The sequence below is a fragment of the Ricinus communis genome, chromosome 5, assembly GCF_019578655.1.
Source record: "Ricinus communis isolate WT05 ecotype wild-type chromosome 5, ASM1957865v1, whole genome shotgun sequence".
Taxonomy (NCBI): Eukaryota; Viridiplantae; Streptophyta; class Magnoliopsida; order Malpighiales; family Euphorbiaceae; genus Ricinus; species Ricinus communis.
In genome coordinates, this window is record NC_063260.1 from 6525057 (window position 1) to 6543989 (window position 18933).

The 18933-nt window shown below is 30.1% G+C and overlaps 1 protein-coding gene across 1 annotated transcript; it reads left to right on the plus strand.

Moving 5' to 3' along the window:
• Nucleotides 1-2038: 2038 nt before the first annotated feature.
• LOC8276916 (probable metal-nicotianamine transporter YSL7) lies at nt 2039-8808 on the plus strand. The gene is made up of 6 exons (XM_002525837.3): nt 2039-2771; nt 6392-6555; nt 6839-6936; nt 7035-7169; nt 7337-7526; nt 7607-8808. The coding sequence occupies exons 1-6, from the start codon at nt 2309-2311 to the stop codon at nt 8708-8710; spliced, it is 2154 nt and encodes a 717-aa protein (XP_002525883.1). The 5' UTR covers nt 2039-2308; the 3' UTR covers nt 8711-8808.
• The last annotated feature ends 10125 nt before the right edge of the window (nt 8809-18933 follow it).

The window sequence follows — 18933 nt, forward strand, 5'->3', positions numbered from 1 at the left end:
TCTAATAGAGAGAAAAAAATTGAGATATGTGTCTATTTATGATATTTCTGTTATGATTTATATGTGGCTTGGTTTTGAATTAAATTCTATTAACAGGTTCTGATTAAGAAAAGGACGAGGAGAGGTTCAAGGAAATTTCAAATGGTGGACAACCAACTGAAATTGAGGTAGAAAATGCCTTTGTGAAAGAATACTGCAATCATATTAAGTTGAAAGAGAAAAGTAAAAGTTAAGCTCATTCACTCATTATAATTTCTGTTTCAAGAATTTTTAGCCATATTTTGGGTGTTTATTGAGATTTTATATACAGGGATAAATGCTAAAGTTGATAAGGGAGCTATTAACAAAGAACATGTGGGTTGTAGTGCCAGGGGTAGAACTTTTCCTTCTAATATGACTATAACAAATCCATGCAACAGTTCTAGGGATATTGGTGAGGGAGTTATTGATAGCAAATTTGAAAAATGGTATGTTTCAAAGAGGAAGTCCTTATGGAAGGCATGATGAGTGGAAGAGTTTCAATATCAAAGTGTAGATTGGTTTATTAAAGACGAACATTGGCACAAAAAAAAATAAAGATAGGAAGAACACCCAAAGCAATTGATATTGTAATAAATTCTATGCACTTATTTGCATCCAAAGATAACTTCTTTGCACTTATTATTTTTATATTACTCAAGCAGCTAGACTGCCTTTATTTTGTAGTATTTGGGATGTTGTTCTAACATTTAGTGATTTTTATTCAATATAAATCAGTGTTGCTTTCAATGCATTTTGATCAGTCTTATATTCCATAATTCTTTGTTCATTCTTAATTAACTTACTATAAATATAATATAGAAAATACTAGGTTGTTATGGTCCTAAACATTGATTAAAATACTACCCATGGATATAACACCCAAACACCAAAAGCTACAAAAAATAATTTAAACAAAAATAATCCCATAACAATAATAGACACATCCCTCTAAAAATTCCTACTAAACCTACAACACTTGGCTTTTTGGTTTTGCTTCAGTCACAGCTTCATTCAAAGGACCAATTTATTTTCTTAATGTTACGATTTCCTCCATGGCTCGATGAAAAAAAAAAAAAAACATGTCTAATCCTGTCCAAGAAACATAGAAGAAAAAGTCAATAAGAGGTTTCAAAGTCCATGATATACCCTAAAGGAGCACCTCTAGAATTTTCTATTTGGGTTAGTTTCACCCCATGAAACAAATAGTTTTGCACGAGCTCCACACGAGCAATAAACAATGTGATCTTCAATCGCTCTCAAATGGCCATCATCGGGAAGGAGATCGTTTCCATTAGACCCATCTGCACTGCTACCTTCTATTTTCTTCTAGGATTCGATGGTGGTAGACGAAAAGAAAAAATAAGATGCTACAATTTGAAAGGAACTCTAATTTTAGAGTCCCAAAACTAACTTTCCACACATATATTTTATTTTTCATGTTGGCATTTTCTAATATTTTTTATTAGGTTTTTAATATCATTAAGAGCATTTGAACACGCACCAGAGGATTATCAAAAAAAATCTTTTAAATTAGCCTAATTAATAGTTTGAGGGGTCAATCAAATAAATTATTTGTAGACGAGCATATTGAAATAAATGTTAACAGTTAAGGCCAAATTATGTGTTTTGCCTAAAACAGAAGTGGTAATTTATGTGTAATATGATGAGCTCATCTTACTGTCAACTGGGCAACTCTTTCTTTCTTTCTTTCTTTCATTTATGGAGTGGGGACTAAGCTATACTGCATTTTTACAACTCTAGAGACGTGAGTTGCATAAATATTCCAATTACATATTTAAAGACAAAATGAAGAAATTGAAATTCCATGTGAATACGTATAAACATAAAATAAAGTGGATGATCCAATGGCTCAAAAATGCTGACTTTCTACTACCGAATTGACTATCTTTTGTTCAGACTCTGGGCCTGCAACTTGCAGTCTGACCCACAGAACAATATAAATAATAATGAATATCCTTCACATTCAAATTCTACAGCAGCACAAACCAGACAACCCATTGGTTATCACTTCAAGAACTTACAACCATATCCTCCCTATAAATCCTATATAATAAGGTTACTTGTTTGGGCCTTCTAATTAGCACATTTTTCTCTCAATAGTCTACCCTTTCTCTCTCTCTCTCTCTCTTGCCATGTTGTTCTTACACGTTCAATAACTCAACACTACACAAGACCTAAAACAAAGGAGAGAAACAAAGAAAGTGTCATCTTTATTAACTCTCACTCTCTTTTATTAATTCTCATTTCGATTCTAAGATCCTGAAAAATGACCACAGAGAGCAGTGACAGCAGAGAGTTGAAGAGAATGGATAGCAGAACAAATGGGTCCTCTTATCAAGATCCTGTAGAAGATCCAAACTACGAAGAAAGAAACAGTAACAAAGACATAATGAAGACGAAAGGAGATGATCAATCTGGGGCAGACGATTCTGTTGAGATGATATTCGAAGCGAAAGAGGTCCCAACATGGAAGGACCAGCTGACAATAAGAGCATTTGTAGTGAGCTTTGTGTTGGGTATACTGTTTAGTTTCATTGTAATGAAACTAAATCTTACTACTGGTATCATTCCATCGCTGAATGTTTCTGCTGGGCTTCTGGGTTTCTTCTTCGTCAAAACCTGGACAAAGTTTTTAAGTAAATCTGGCCTTCTGAAACAACCTTTCACCAGACAAGAGAATACTGTGATTCAAACCTGCGTTGTTGCTACCTCTGGCATTGCCTTTAGTGGTACGTATATAACTATCTCTTTCTCTCTTTCTTATATATATATATATATATGATCTTCTCTGACTCTGGTTCGAACTTTAGAGATCTCAGTCTTCTAGACAGGACTCGAGTTTCAATTGAAGTTATATCAATTTACCTTCATTTGCTTGCATGTTTAAATAGTGAGCTTAGCTATCAGATTCTTCTGTTTCTTTTTCTCTAAAAATACTTGAGAAAAACAAATATATCGTAATTGTTGTGTTTGATATAACCTACCTTTACAAATCTGGTGTTGAAATTTCTTTGTGTTTCTTCAAAGGTTTTTTCAGACTTGTGATGTGCAAGTATTCTTTTAATTCTATAATAATAATAATTATTATTATTACTATTACTATTATTATTATTGCTGCTGCCTCGAAATCTTATTTCGACATATTTCAATAGAGAATTAAACTAAAAGAATATGTTTTTTTGGGCAGTCTTTCTCTAACTTTCTTACATGAAATAATCAATTCCGATTTTCTATAACTTATCTAAATCTAAATAAAGATTATATTTCTATTTATATATTTTGGGAGTAAAAATAACTAGTTTTAGACACTAAAAGACACTAAAAGACCCACCATGTTTTACTTAATTTTCAATTTAAACTCCAAAAATAACATCCACACACCATATCAATATCACAAACTCAATTCACTAATGCTGATTTAGCTCTTGGGAGACTGATGACATTCTATTGATCTCTTTTAACTACAGATTTTAATTTAATTAGAAACAAAAGTTGGAGCATATTTAGTATTTTTTTTCCTTATTACCCAATTTGATATTTTTTTAAATAAAGATTCTTATTATCAAACTTATTATTTTAAAATGTTAATTTATCTTTTTTGAATAGTCTTTAAAATTCAAGAAAATATATATAAATATAAATATATATATATATATATATTTAAATGTTTTTGGTGTTTATCTTTTGTTAGTCGTCTCTTTAATAAGAAAATATTCACATCTTTGGAAGTGAATGCGTCACATGTCAATCCTTATCAAAACATGCAAAGCCAAGTTTAAGTAGAAACATTGGAAACTTTATCCACATCTCTTTCTTGGAAACCTAATAACTATCTTTACCTAAACGACACGGGTATCCACATTCAACGCACACTTTCACCGCTACTGAATTGCAGCCATGAATTTGGATTGTTTGGAATTTAAGGTATTTCCTCTGTTCACATTCAACATGTTTTTGGCACTGCGACTAAGACTTCACGTTAGCTGCCACACACCCATAATTGAATACTGTTGAGCTCATATATTTTATTTCATAAATATCTGAATTTATTCTGAATTTGATTTTTTTTTTTTTTTTTTGGAAATCAATTAGACTTTCCTTAGCAATAACTTTCTGCCAAAACAACAGAACAGATAAAATCAGAGAGTTATTAAGCCTCTCCTTAGGACCTGTCAAAGAACAAGCAACCTTAGCAAGAATTAGTAATAACTTTCTGCCAAAACAAACCCAACAGAAGAAATCAGGAGAGTTATTAAGCCTCTACTTAGGACCTGTCAAAGAATAAGCAACCTTAGCAAAAATTTGACATTTAAGAAGATGATGTATGTACTGATTTTATTTATTAATTTTATTAGTTGTTTATATCAAAAGATAAAAAGTACATATAACCCTTTAAGTTTTAGTTCAAGTGTAATTAAACTCCTAATTTTTTTAAAGTAGTTTAATTATGCTTTTAAAGTTAAAATAGTAAAAATAAGTTTATCTTTAGAGCTAATTTCTTTTTAATTAATGATGATATTATTAATTTTTCTTTTTCAACATAAAGAAAAATTATCATTTTATGATTTTTATTTGTTAAAGATTACTAATATTTTCTCACATTCAGAAAATGTGAATTAAAAAAGTTAAAGTGATTTTTTTCAGCGCTTATAAATAATTATATTTGTCATTATATAGTGAAATAGATAAAATTAACTTCAAATATGTAATTATTCTGTCTTTCAAAATTTAGGAGTGTAATTAAGCTATTTTGAAGCTTAAAAATTTAGTTATACATTGACAAAAAAAAAAAAAAAACCTAATAGTTAGATAGATAAATCTCAAAACTGAAAACCTTTCTGATAACTTTTAAAATGCATGACCATCAAAATTATATTGATTCTACATAGAATTGTTGTCATCAATTCATAATCATTATTGTTTGTATTTAATTAACTATTTATTGTAGGTATCTCTCTACCCAAGTAACAATAATAATAAAAATAGAAATTAAGTATTTAAATACAATAATTGTGTAAAGGATGTTGATAATATCATATTGCCATGACATTTCTTTTTAGAAAAAAAAAAAGTTAAAACCTTGACTTTAATATTTACAAGAGTGATTTGTTTTCTTAAATGAGATCCATACATGAACCCATAATAATATAGGTGTGAGGTGGAATCCCCAACACAATTGCTTATATTAGTATGAGTTCATGTGGATAGGCTTTAAGCATGCATATTCCCATAAATGAAAAAAGATATATTTTTATATATTAAATTTATTAATGATTGATAATATTTATTAATCTTAAATAATAATATATATATTAATTATTAAATATTAAAACATAAAATATTAATACACATATTGTATATATGTTATTTTTCTATTAACTGTAATATATATATTAAATTTAAATAAAAAATCTTCTAAAAAAATTATAGAGTTTAAACGTTAGAGCCAAAGATATAGGAGGAAAGTTAGGCATCCGGACATGCTGCATGCGCGAATCAAGAAAGTTGCTACTACAAGTCAAAGCCAACCATATGTAAGAGTTGACTTTTGGAGAATTTAGAATGCAATTAATTTTTTCCTTTTATTTTCACATTTTGCATAATTCTATTTTTGTATTTATGTTATTTTATTGTTATAAATAATATTTTCAGCGAAAATATTATTTTTTATTATTAATGTTGAAAAAAGGGATTCAAAATAATAACTCCAAATTAATTACTTCGGTCTAAGATTTAAATTCGAGATTACAGTTTAAATAAATAGAGTCTTAAAAGAGTTGGCGTTTTCTTAATTATAGAGTTGACCTGCTGATGCATTGCAAACAAAGATAAAATGGTATTAGAAAGAAGCAAAGTATAGGCAACCACGTGCACATGTGCTTTACAAATCTTATGAAATATTTAATATATTTCTTAAGAGAAAATAAAACTAAGACAAGAAAAGATTAACATTTGAGAGTTTCGTGACTAATTTAGTTAAAATAAATTTTGCGTTCAATTTTATTAATTTATATTATTTTTTTATATAAACAGAAAAAATATTTGAATTTTAAAATTTAATTTAAATTAAAATATATATTTATTATCGGACTAAATTTATAAATATATTTAATTATTTTGAGAGCAGTTAGTTTACAGTTACAAATTTAATTGTCAATAATAACTTGTCTGTGGCCTTCTCTAGTATGAATCAATAACTTCATGAGACAAATTCTTGTTACTTTTTAAGGTTAGAATAAAGTTATGTATATATCTCTCTCTCTTACGGTTATTTATTAACATACTGATATCCAATATTCCTTTTGTTCAAATAAAAAATTCCTTATTCATGTTTCATTTAAATATTCAGGTGGTTTTGGAAGCTATCTCTTTGGTATGAGTGAAGTGGTTGCTAAACAATCAACAGAAGCCAATACTGCAGGAAACATAAAGAACCCATCGTTGGGATGGATGATTGGCTTTCTTTTTGTTGTTAGCTTTCTTGGCCTCTTTTCTGTAGTGCCTCTTAGAAAGGTACTTTCAAACTATACCTAGCTCTCAGTAATAACTCTTATAATTTGCATACTGAACTTAATAGGAGTGCACTTGCAAGTTTTGAAACTCCTTAAATTAATACATTTTACTATATCTTTATAAGTTTGAAAAGTTCAATTCTTTACAAAGATGTCATTTTTGTAGAATAATTTGATAGCATAGCCCATGCATGAGAAAAAAGACTATTGTAAGCAAAATGGTCATACTACTTAGATGTATGTATCCTTTGATTTTGAGGATATTGAAATGTTATATGTTTCAGATAATGATCGTAGACTTCAAATTGATATACCCAAGTGGAACTGCTACTGCTCACCTTATCAACAGCTTCCACACCCCTCAGGGTGCCAAGTTAGCAAAGTGAGGATTGACCCATTTTCTTGTTAAGTTTTTCTCCTGTCATATATAAGCGAAAGTGAGACAGTAATCTGGTCTAATTATGTGGACTTATATTGCAGGAAACAAGTGAGAGAATTAGGTAAGTTTTTCTCTTTCAGTTTCTTGTGGGGTTTCTTCCAATGGTTCTTCACTGCTGGAGATGACTGTGGATTTATCAACTTTCCGACATTTGGTCTCCAAGCCTATCAACACAAGTACTTTAAATTTCTTCTTTGCTTACTTGATTAGATTTGTGAATTAAAGATTATTAAATATTATTTTACGATTTTATAAGCTTCTATCTAAAGTTGGTTCACATTTTGGACGTTTTTCCTATATGCCTTCTGATTATTAATATTGTTATTTTCTATTTGAAATCCAGGTTTTATTTTGATTTCTCTGCTACATATGTTGGTGTGGGAATGATTTGCCCATATCTAATTAACATCTCTCTACTAGCTGGAGCAATTCTATCATGGGGTATTATGTGGCCTCTCATCGATACTAGAAAAGGTCATTGGTATTCTGCAGACCTCAGCCCAAGCAGCCTCCATGGCCTACAAGGTTACAAGGTAACATTCTTTCAGGCTGAATAACTCGAAAAGATCGATATATGGCTAATATAGTGCTTTATTATATATTATTCTTTCAGGTTTTTATAGCTATAGCTATGATCCTTGGTGATGGTGCCTACAACTTCTTCAAAGTCCTTAGCCGCACCCTGCTTGGTTTATACCAACAATTCAGTACTAAAGACTCCGTTCTCCCAGTTAACAATAAGTCACCTTCTATGAATTCTTCAACTGTGTCTTATGATGATAAAAAACGTACTGAATTATTTCTCAAAGACCAAATCCCAACATGGTTTGCTATTACTGGCTACGTCATTATTGCAATTATCTCAATAATCACAGTTCCTCACATCTTCCATCAGCTCAAGTGGTATCATATTGTAGTCATTTATATCATAGCACCAGTACTAGCTTTTTGTAATGCTTATGGATGTGGGCTCACAGATTGGTCCTTGGCATCCACTTACGGAAAGCTAGCAATCTTCACAATTGGGGCATGGGCAGGAGCTGCTCATGGTGGGGTTCTTGCAGGTTTAGCAGCATGTGGGGTGATGATGAATATTGTGTCCACAGCATCTGATCTTATGCAAGATTTTAAGACTGGTTATATGACATTGGCTTCACCAAGGTCAATGTTTGTGAGCCAGATTATTGGAACTGCAATGGGTTGTGTAATTTCTCCTTGTGTTTTCTGGCTCTTCTACAAGGCATTCCATGATCTTGGCATTCCTGGAACAGAATACCCAGCTCCATATGCTCTTGTTTATCGTAACATGTCAATACTTGGTGTGGAAGGTTTCTCAGCCTTACCAAAGCACTGCCTTACATTGTGTTACGTATTCTTCATAGCAGCTATAGTTATTAATGTCATTAGAGATATAGTTGGAAAGAGAGGAGCTCAATATATCCCTATTCCTATGGCAATGGCAATACCCTTCTATCTCGGAGGATACTTTGCTATTGACATGTGTGTTGGGAGCTTGATATTGTTCATGTGGAGGAAGATTAACAAGGCCAAGGCTGATGCATATGGCCCTGCTGTAGCTTCTGGGTTGATTTGTGGTGATGGCATATGGACTTTGCCTAGCTCAATACTGGCTTTGGTAGGTGTCAGGCCACCAATCTGCATGAAATTCCTGTCCAGCAAGCAAAATGGCAGGGTGGACAATTTCTTAAACTCCTAATACTTATTTACCTAAGTAGCTTTGCTGTTTCTTTTGAACGGTTAAATTATTTTACCTTTTGTTTCTTTTCCTCTTTAGTATTACTTCTTTTGTCTTCACTCATAGCTTTTTCATTGTTAAAGTTGCATCATATCCCACATCTAGATCCATTTTCCAACATCATATAGTGTTGAAATTCGACAATATAACTCTCTAAGAGCTACAAACTACTTTTTGCAACAAAAGTATATTTCTTAAAATTAATTTCAAATGCAATGCTTCATAACTGAGCATAATATATCAAGCAAACCTCACCGAGTAAACTAGATTTAACTTCATCTATATCCTGCTAGGATTATATGTCTGAAATAAAAAATTAACCTAGTTGAACTCAAATAAAAAGATTTTATCAGAATACATAAATATCCTAGCAATATGACAAGATCAATTCATATAGGATCACGAGTTCCTTATACTAATTGTCCTACTACAATTGGGACAATGAAGCCCTATATAAACACATCTCTACAAGACTAATAGGTACATAACACATTCATAATTCAATTATCTACTACTTTTAAGGTCCCTTTAGCCATCAAAATGAGTGATTGAAAAACATCATCTGGTACCTTATAAATGTGTTACAAGAATTCAAGAGCTTGTTGCCAGTTCTTTGACAAGTTATCAATGATTGAGAAGAATTTAGTTAGCAAAATTACAGTATAATCTTTAAAATTAGAAAGATAAAAAAAAGTAGCAAGCCATTCATGTGTATTCCTTCCTTAGAATTATGTAAACATAATTGCAAGCTCACAACCTTGTGTTTCGGATAAATTACCTCGATGGTACTAAACTTTAGAACTAGCATCTTATTGATACAAATACTTCCATTTCTCTTTTTACGTTTTGGTACCAGTTCATTTTGTTTCTATTTCAATTCAGAGTACCTACCATTTTTTTACCTTTTTTTTTTTTGCTAATGTGGATTTGTAACATGAGCAGGTCAGGTCACTAATAACTTATCTTACTAACCATGTGAGACTCACCTTTATAATTTTTCCAATTTTTACAAATTTAGAGTTGAACCCCATGTACTTAGTATGATAAGTTATTAGTAAATTAGCATTGTTGATGTGGTGAATCAATTGATAATATCTAGTTTGGACAGCCATGTCACAAAAATAGGTTGAGAAATTTGTAGGTACCCTGAATTAAAATATAAAAAAATTCATAGTACCAAATTTTTTAAAAAAAATATATAAATACCAATTGGATATAAGATCCAAATGTTTGGTACCAACGAAGTAATATACCCTTGTTGTACTCTCAAGGTTATAAATATTCTTATTCCTATACCTATGAATTCCATTAGCTTAATGAACCTAATCAGGTTAAATTTTATTTAGCTGAATTAATCGCATTTTCTTTTTAATTTTGAGTTTCTTTCTTTTCTTTGGAACAACCTAAACAAATGAATTTAAGTCAAGCCAAGTTTCAAATAATCTAAACATCTGGACTCATTTATAGCGGAGCCCATATGCATCAAGCATTAGCATAATCTTATTTCTCAAATATTTTAGAATATGTATTATATATGAGCATTTTATTCTATAATTTTAGTCATTTTCGATAGAAAATATGCTCCTTATTGATATTCGACATTGAATTGATTGATTAATTTAATTTATGAAATTATGAGAAGTAGGAGTTAAGTAAATAGATGAAGTATAGAACCTACTAATAAATTTGGACTTGAATTAATATATCAAAATGATTAAAACTAGTTGCTTGGTTGGTTGGACCTTATCACTTATAAGTTGTTTGTCTCTTTTAGGAAAAATTATAAAAATAATAGAAACTAAATTTACACTCAAAATCTTTAACAAATGTCCTTGAAAGACAGAAAAATAAATCGATCAATATGTTAATGGCATGGTAGTCAAATATAAGATAGTAGAAAGGCACTTAGGTGCATTATAGGAATTTTTCCTAGGACTTCATTAGTATAATCTGAAACTGAATCAGCTAAGGGTTTAGTTGAGCACCCCATGAAAAGATTCTAAGGTACATGGTGAGTGAAAGGGGAATTAAATTGACCTAGCAAAATCGAAGGCTATCTTGGAAATTCCTCCTCATAGAACAGAAAAGGAAATTCTAGGGTTTTTAAGTAGGCTATAATATGTAAGTCGCTTCATAGCTCAATTGGTTGACATCTGTAGTCCAATTTTCAAGCTGTTAAAGAAAGATAATCTGAGAGAACATAACAAAGACTATCACAAGGCCTTTGATAAAATCTAAAAATATTTCCTTAAGCCTCTAGTTGTTCAACCTCCTCGTTGGGAGAACCATTATTGTTGTATCTCACCACTACCCATGTAGCTCTAGGACCTATGCTCGCATAACATCAGTAGGGTTCTAGAAAAGAACATTCCATCTACTACCCAAGAAAGCAAAAATGTTGAATTATGAGCTGAATTATAACCAAATTGAGAAAGTCTGTCTAGCCTTAATGTGGGTTCATCATAAGTTGCAACATTACTTAAGCACTTATGAAACTCATGTGCTTTCATCTATGAAAACTTTGAAATTCCTCGTGGAAAGCCTAGTTCTTATAGGCAGAATAACTCGATGTATGGCAATGATGGCACAATATGATATCAAATATGTCACTCAAAAAACCATCAAAGGAAGTGTCATAGCAAATCATCTGGCTGCAAAACTAATAGATGTAGAACCTTATGAGCCTAAATTTTCAGATCAGAACATTGCATATCGATGTTCATGTCTGGAAAATGTATCTTGATGGAGCTACTAATAAGAAGGAACTAAAATTACAGTAGAGTTAGTAACACTTGAAGAGTGAACATATTCCAATGGCCTTTTAAGCTCACCTTTGAAGCCATCAATATTGCTACTGAATATACAACATGCATTTCCATATTAAAAGCAACACTGAGCATATAGATTTAAAATTTAGAGGTCATTAGAGATTCACTCCTAATAATGTCTTGAACATAAGGAAAATGGAAAACTCAGGAAAAGACACTGGTCCAATATCACTAGCGATTAGACATGTTGACTCAATAATTTGATAAGCTTTCTTTCCATTACTTGCCACGGGCAAAGAACCAATTTGTAGATGCTCCAGTAACTTTGGCTTCAATTATATTTATAAGCAATGACACAATAATCAGACCAATGGTCATAGAGATTCGATGAGAGCCAGCCTTTTGTGCACAGCTTGCTAATGGTAAACCCTGGTTCTAAGACAATTTAAACCTTCTTATGAATGACCAATATCAAGAGAGAGCCTCAAATTCAGATATGAACACCATCAGGCTCTTAGCCAAAAGTTACATATTGAACGGTGATGTCCTGTACAAGAGTTCATGGAATAATATACACCGTTGACATGTAACAAAGGATAAAGCACAAAGAACAATGGAATGGATGCATGAAGAAGCCGAGGGACCACATATCTATAAAAATGCTTTGGCTAAAAAAATTATGAACTTGGGATATTATTGGTTGACTCTACATGATGACTATACTAAGTATGTCCAAAAATGGCACAAGTGTGAGATATATGTTAAGCATATATTTTCAAAAAGAAGTAGTCTATTTGATGAAAGAATACACGATACAGCAACATAGCTCTTCATCTTATAGGCCACTGACTAATGGGGTAGTTGAAGGCAGCCAGTAAGATTATAAACAATATTCTCCAGAAAGCTTACCGAGGTCATATGGATTGCCATGAACAGTTACCCTTTCCATTATGGGGGTATTGGCCTCCAATTTGTACTCCAATGGGGGCCACTCCTTATTCCTTAGTATATGGAATGGAAGTAGTTCTTGTTATTGAAGTTAAGGTGGTCTGCCAGAATTATCAAGGAAAGTTATATTGGTGAGATGTAATGGGTTAAGGCATATAATGAAATTTGTCCCAATTTAAGATCTAAGAGGGAAGTTGAGGCAAACTAGGCATGCGCATATATCATCAATAAGATTTTATCAGTTGGAGCAATTAAGCTAACAAATTTCAATGGAATACAGTTAGCAATCAAACTAAACTTCATTAACTGAATAAACACTTTGTATGAATGTAATTTTAAGAACTATATGGACTTAATGCTCCTAAAAAAAGAAAAGAAAAAAGAAAACCTGAAAGGGCGACTTAGATAAAAATTAAGAGTTACAAAGAAAAAAAGAAAGACAAAGGAGATATATAGGAAGTTCTAAAGTAGGTCCAACCAAATAAAGTGTAACACAAAAGTTCATCAACAAAAATCTCACTTTCATTTATTCCTTTATTTTTTCAAAAATTAGAATTCATCTTTTACAATTGCCTCAAAAAAGATAGACTTAAGTAGCTCTTTTTCTTTAAGGAGGCAAGTCTTCCTTTTCATCTTCTTTTTAAGTCTCTTCTTTATCCTTCTTTGCCTTAAAATATGAGTAGGCTTAATCTCAGTCAGAAGGTTGCTATATTGTCATCATCTTCTTCATTCTCATCATAGTAGTTTTTTTCATCGTCTTCATCTACTGTTTCATTTCATAACTATCATCATCCTTATCCTCCTCATTATTCGTGTTATATTCAGTCTCAAAATTTTCATCATCATGTGAGTCGTCATCTATGTCCTCATCCTCGTTATCATTTCCAGCTTAGTTACGCTCTGACTATAACCATCCATTTTACTAAAATTATGGTGTGGAGGTTCAGCTGGTTGCACTACTTGTTATATAGATCTACCATCGTTATATTCGACAAATAACTCCACAAATTGCAACCTCAAAAATTGATTAGCAGTGTGATGGATAATCGCAATATCATATTCCCTTCAAATTTGACATGTTGTAAATATCAAATTCCCACCATAGTTAAAAGATGGTGCTCTAAATAAAATTTTAGTAATTTTCGCATTGCGATTGAGATGCAAGGTATTTTTATGTTGTATAGCAATACGGTAAAATTTAGCTCTTCATCAAGCATCACCATTTTTTAATATCCATTAACAAAACACACACCCATTGGAGTATAAATGATATCACCACCCCAATAAATAAGCAACGACGGTATAGTAGGCATCTTTTTTGTCATGTAAATTTTTATGAATATAACTACGCTTTCAAATATGCTTCAAATATAAATTGTTTCAAACATAACAAACTTTATTAACATAAACATGATAATAATTACAAATCCATTCTATGGATAGGAATATGATTTTTCTAATATATCTTTATGTTTCTCGGGTGACTCATAATTCACTTTTGGCAATATAGGGTATCGTGATATATTTCGCTTGCCAATAGAATAACTAGATGTCTTCCTTACTACCCAATTCACATACTCTTTAATAAATTTTTTAACAAGTCTTTTATAAGTTCTTCTACCTTCGTAGCTATTCAATAATCTCTTGTATACAATTATTAATTTTTATAATATAATTTACCAAAAGAGGCAAGTCATCATTATTGTCCTCAGGACTCATTTTAATATTTTTTAACATGCTTAATAATTCTCACATTTTTCTTTGTTGTTCACTAGTACATATAATCACAAGAACTTGGGTAAGCCCCATCACAATTTTTTGTATCAATAATATAAATATAATTAATAACATAAAACATAATTAAACAAACAAATAAATACATTATTAAAAGAATCTAAACTAATTATTAATTAATTGCAACAAATAGACACTAATATCTTAACACAAATTAAAGTGCTTATCCAATTCCAACATTAATTATCAAATATACAATCATTATTTTTTTCTAATTACAGAAACTTAGATATTTATTTTTATCCTTTTTTTACTCTACATAAATTTCATATTATAATCAAATATGATTTTAGCTAATCCTAAAAGAGATATGTTTTGCTAATGTAAATTTGCATAATTTATCATAAAAGTACTTTAAAATTTAATCTAAAAAATTACAAATACAACTTCTTACCTTGTATGACGATTTCTTGTATAACTTCAATAATACCTACAAAATAAAAAAAAATATTATGAGTATATTAGCATACTAAAAAGTGAGAAAAATTATAAACAGTTATTAAAAATCGTCATATAAGGTAAAAAAATATACATAAAATTGTTATCTTTTTAAAGTAAAAAAAAAAATTCAGTTTCAACACAAAAAGATGTAAAAAAATTCTACACCAATCAAGAAATAATAACACAGAAAAATACTCACCTGTAAAAGCAAGAAAAAAAATAGAAATAAATAAAGAAAAAAATAAAGAAATGAAAAAAGTAAGAAAGAAGTAAAGAAAGAAACAAAATAAATAACTGAAAAAGAAATAGAGAAAATTAGAAGTGAAAGAACAGAGAAGAGAAATGAAGAAGAAAAAACGAAAGAAAGAAAGAAAGAGAGAGAGAGAGAGAGAGAGTGAGAGAAGAAGTGAGTGATATGAATTTTGAGAAAAAAATGACTGATACGTATTTGATTGTGTAGGAAACGGTGAGATTTTATTTTCAATTTCTATTTTCAATTTTTTTAATACAGAGTAAGCTACTCTGCATGCATGCAAAATAGCTGAAACAGTTAAAAAAAAAAAAAGAAGTTTGGTGACAGGACCAATTTTTTTTTTTTTTTTTTTTTTACTTTTAGAAGGGATTTGTTTCTAAAACAACTTTAAATTCGGAATTTTGATTATTTCTACTCTAAAATGATAAAAAAAAAAAAATTAAATGTATTAAATTAAGAAAAAGCCCAAAGACAAGAATCTAACCACTCTCTCTTTATTTTTAGCCTTATTTTTAATATAAAAATTAAACCAGATAATCAGAGTTTATCGTAGGTAGTTGCTGTGGTGAGTAATAAGAGACAAGATCTAACTGTGACAGAAAGGCATGTTAAAGCTTTAACGAATTCGTCCTCGTTGTCGGAGATAGTGGCAGGTTCAAGATGGAGATTAGGATTAGGATTAGAGAGTGGTGATTGAAATCAGAGTGTTTCTTATAAATGAAATTCACTATTAGGTTCTTATTGTGGATTTTGTTACCTTTGTCTTCTTCTTCTTGGCATTTCTGTAAGTTGCAATATTTGGACTTTTTGTGATAGTGATGGGACGGAGGCACAATATTTTAGTAGTGGTCGTGAGAGGGATAGGGACAACGAATAAGAAAAGTAAATTGATGATTGTTAATGTTCTCTTAAGTTAGGTTTATTTCTTATGTTTAATTCTTAGGTGATGTTTATGGTGGTGAGTCATTCATATTTTTTTCTTTGAATGAGTGACTCAGTTTTTTTTCTAAGGGAGTTTGCTAAGTAAGCAAAGTTAACTTAGCAATTTTTTTAACTTGATTATTAAATAGCTTTCGGTGCCACCCATCTCAATTAACCGGATTTTATTTGAATTTCTCCGGAATGCTAAAATAGAAACAATTGTGAAAGTTTGAAACTAAAATTAAAATTTTATAAAAATGAGACAAAATAAAGAAAAAATTCAAAGTTCATGTTTAAATAGGTAATTAAGTCAACAAATGACGTATGAAGTTTTTCAATTTTCTTTCAATTTATATTTATATTTCTTTTATTTTAATTATAAGTTAATAAAATTGCTTTAATATGTCCATATCTTTTCAATTTTATTCTTTTCGTTAAAAATGTTTTATTTTATGTTCCACGTGATCATTTCTTTTATATTCATGTTAAATTAATTTGATTAATTCATTTTATGTTTATTGTATGCTTAATATGTCATTTTTATCCATTTTTGGTTAATGTATTTTTAAAATGCCATACAGATTAATCATGTTATTACATTTGCATTTAGTTTATCTATATCAAATTCATCTCATTTTCTCTTAATTACGTTCATCTCATATTAGTTAGGTTCAATATGCAATTTTCCATGTTAAAGCTTAAATTAAATCAATGGGGTTCATATCTTTTATCTTTTTGGTTAATTTAAGCAATTTTCTATATGTTTATTCCTAATCGAACTCTTTTGTTAAAGTGTGATAAAATTTCTTTCGTGTTATTTTTTAATATTGTATTTTTTAATAATTGATGATATTTTCGTGATTATTTCTTCTTTTTTCCTTTTTAGAATGTGTAGCTATTTTAGAATTTTAAACAATTAGGCTAGAAATCACTTCTCAAAAGCTTTTGTTTCATTTTATTGTGAAAATGTAATTTCAATAAAATATCAGTAAAGTTATAATTTTAGCAATTTTATTTCTTATTAATTGTATAATTTATCTAAAATTTAAATATAGTCTCTGAATCCTCCTCAAATTCGAGACTAGACTAGTTGTTTTATTCAAATGATAATGTTAAAATGGATTTAAAACTTGGCTTTTCTTTATTTTTCACTAAAATATAAAGTGGCGACTCTAAATAAAACTAACTGAGCGCACAAAATGATAGATAATTACTTGGCAGGGCCGCAACCAAAATATTAAAAAATAAAGATATTATAGGTTAAAATTATTATTGAACTATGTTAAATATATTGAATAGTATTAGTGATCATCATATCGTGCAAGAGAATGTCACCACTTTAATATTAGTTTAGTAAAGACTAATCTAGGCTACCACATCTACAAAACAGTAACTGCTCAACTTACATTTTCATTTGATCATTCTATCTCCAAAAAAACTTGGATCTTAAGGATTAGTTCTTCCGTTCAGTGCTGGATACAAGTGAATTTACACTTGCAAATTTCACTTTTCCACTCCTTACTATTAGTTTTCAGAAAATCACATCAATATTCCATTACTATTCCTTACTATTAGTTTTCAGAAAATCACATCAATATTCCATTACTATTTTCATGTGCCCCTTTTCAGAAAAGCCTAATTACTAATTAAATTATAAATTTTTAGTAATTTTATCCAATTATTTTAAAATTTTAAAATAAATACTTATATTTTTAATTTATTTTTAAAATATTTTTCAGCAATAAATTTTTAGATTTAAAAAAAAAAAAAGATATGGCAAGTCAATTTTACTAGCTATGTTATTAAGTTTAAGACAGAATTTGTTGTATTTAGATATAAAATATGATGATGCACATATGTGAGACTTTTAATGGCTATGTTATTAAGTCTAAGACAAATTATTTTTACTAATTCATAATTATTATTCTTTTAGTAAGCATAGTCGACTTCCCACATCATCTTTCTTACCGTGAAATCTTAAAAAAATTTATCAGAAAGTATTTTTGAAAACAAATTAAAAATATGAATATGTCTTAAAATTTTAAAATAATTTAATAAAATTGTTAAAAAATATAGAGTTCAAGATGTAATTGGTAATTAGGCCTTTCAAAAATGTTATCCACAGTTCTTAATATTCAATACTGATTACTATGTATAAATTACATATGTCTAATTAAGTGAGGAAATTTGAATAATTCACACCTATGATAAATCATCACACAAGTCCAATACAAATATGAAAGAGAGGAATTCCTAATAACATTTCGAGATTGTAGGAACCAAATCCGAATATAAAAAGATAGAATCTAATTAGAAGACTAACACTTTACAAACAAGGAGATGAGTCCTATTCTTATATGAATAAGGACCAACTTAACATTATATAAGGAGGGTTAGCCCTACGATTAAGATATCTTACATTCATCTTACGATTTTATATTCTTCTACCTGTCCTCAAATCCCTGACTTAAGTATTTGAGTGGATTTAGGAGATCCACCTTTGGTAATTTTTTTGCTATACTTGTTTAAAGGTAATCATCTTTGAGGATCATCATGTCAAATGTTCATCTACCTTGCTAGGTGATTTATCAAGTGGCTCGTCTATGGAAAAAAGTTCTAAAACAACCATGTCTTCTACTACAATTGATGTTGTATCAGCGAATCTTTTAGGAGTTAATTCTACTTTAACACCTCCGGTACCACCCATCATCCCCACCACCGGCGGATATTGGCAATTCCGAGTAGCCAAGAGCATGTCAGCCATAGTTTCATCTCAACCTATGATCTCATTTCCACTAGTAATTTCATCATCACTTGATATTGTCACAATTCAACCAATTATGCCACCAGCACCACCAAATCCTTACTAAACACCACTTGCTGGAGTCTCTTAAATTTTTTGGCCTTACATGACAAATCCTCCAATGGTCTCCTTTCCTCCTTTGGACTTTAGAGTCGTTATGAGTTCGAAATCCTATAATTCCCATATTGGTCCTCTTGGTCCCATGCACTCATATATGCAAGTGCCACATACTCTACAACACCTACAAAATTTGACA

Coding starts and splice junctions, on each gene's coding strand:
- LOC8276916 (XM_002525837.3), top strand. CDS start 2,309: ATGACCACAGAGAGCAGTGACAGCAGAGAGTTGAAGAGAATGGATAGC. Junction 6,556..6,838: donor CTGTAGTGCCTCTTAGAAAG/GTACTTTCAAAC, acceptor TATATGTTTCAG/ATAATGATCGTAGACTTCAA. Junction 6,937..7,034: donor CAGGGTGCCAAGTTAGCAAA/GTGAGGATTGAC, acceptor CTTATATTGCAG/GAAACAAGTGAGAGAATTAG.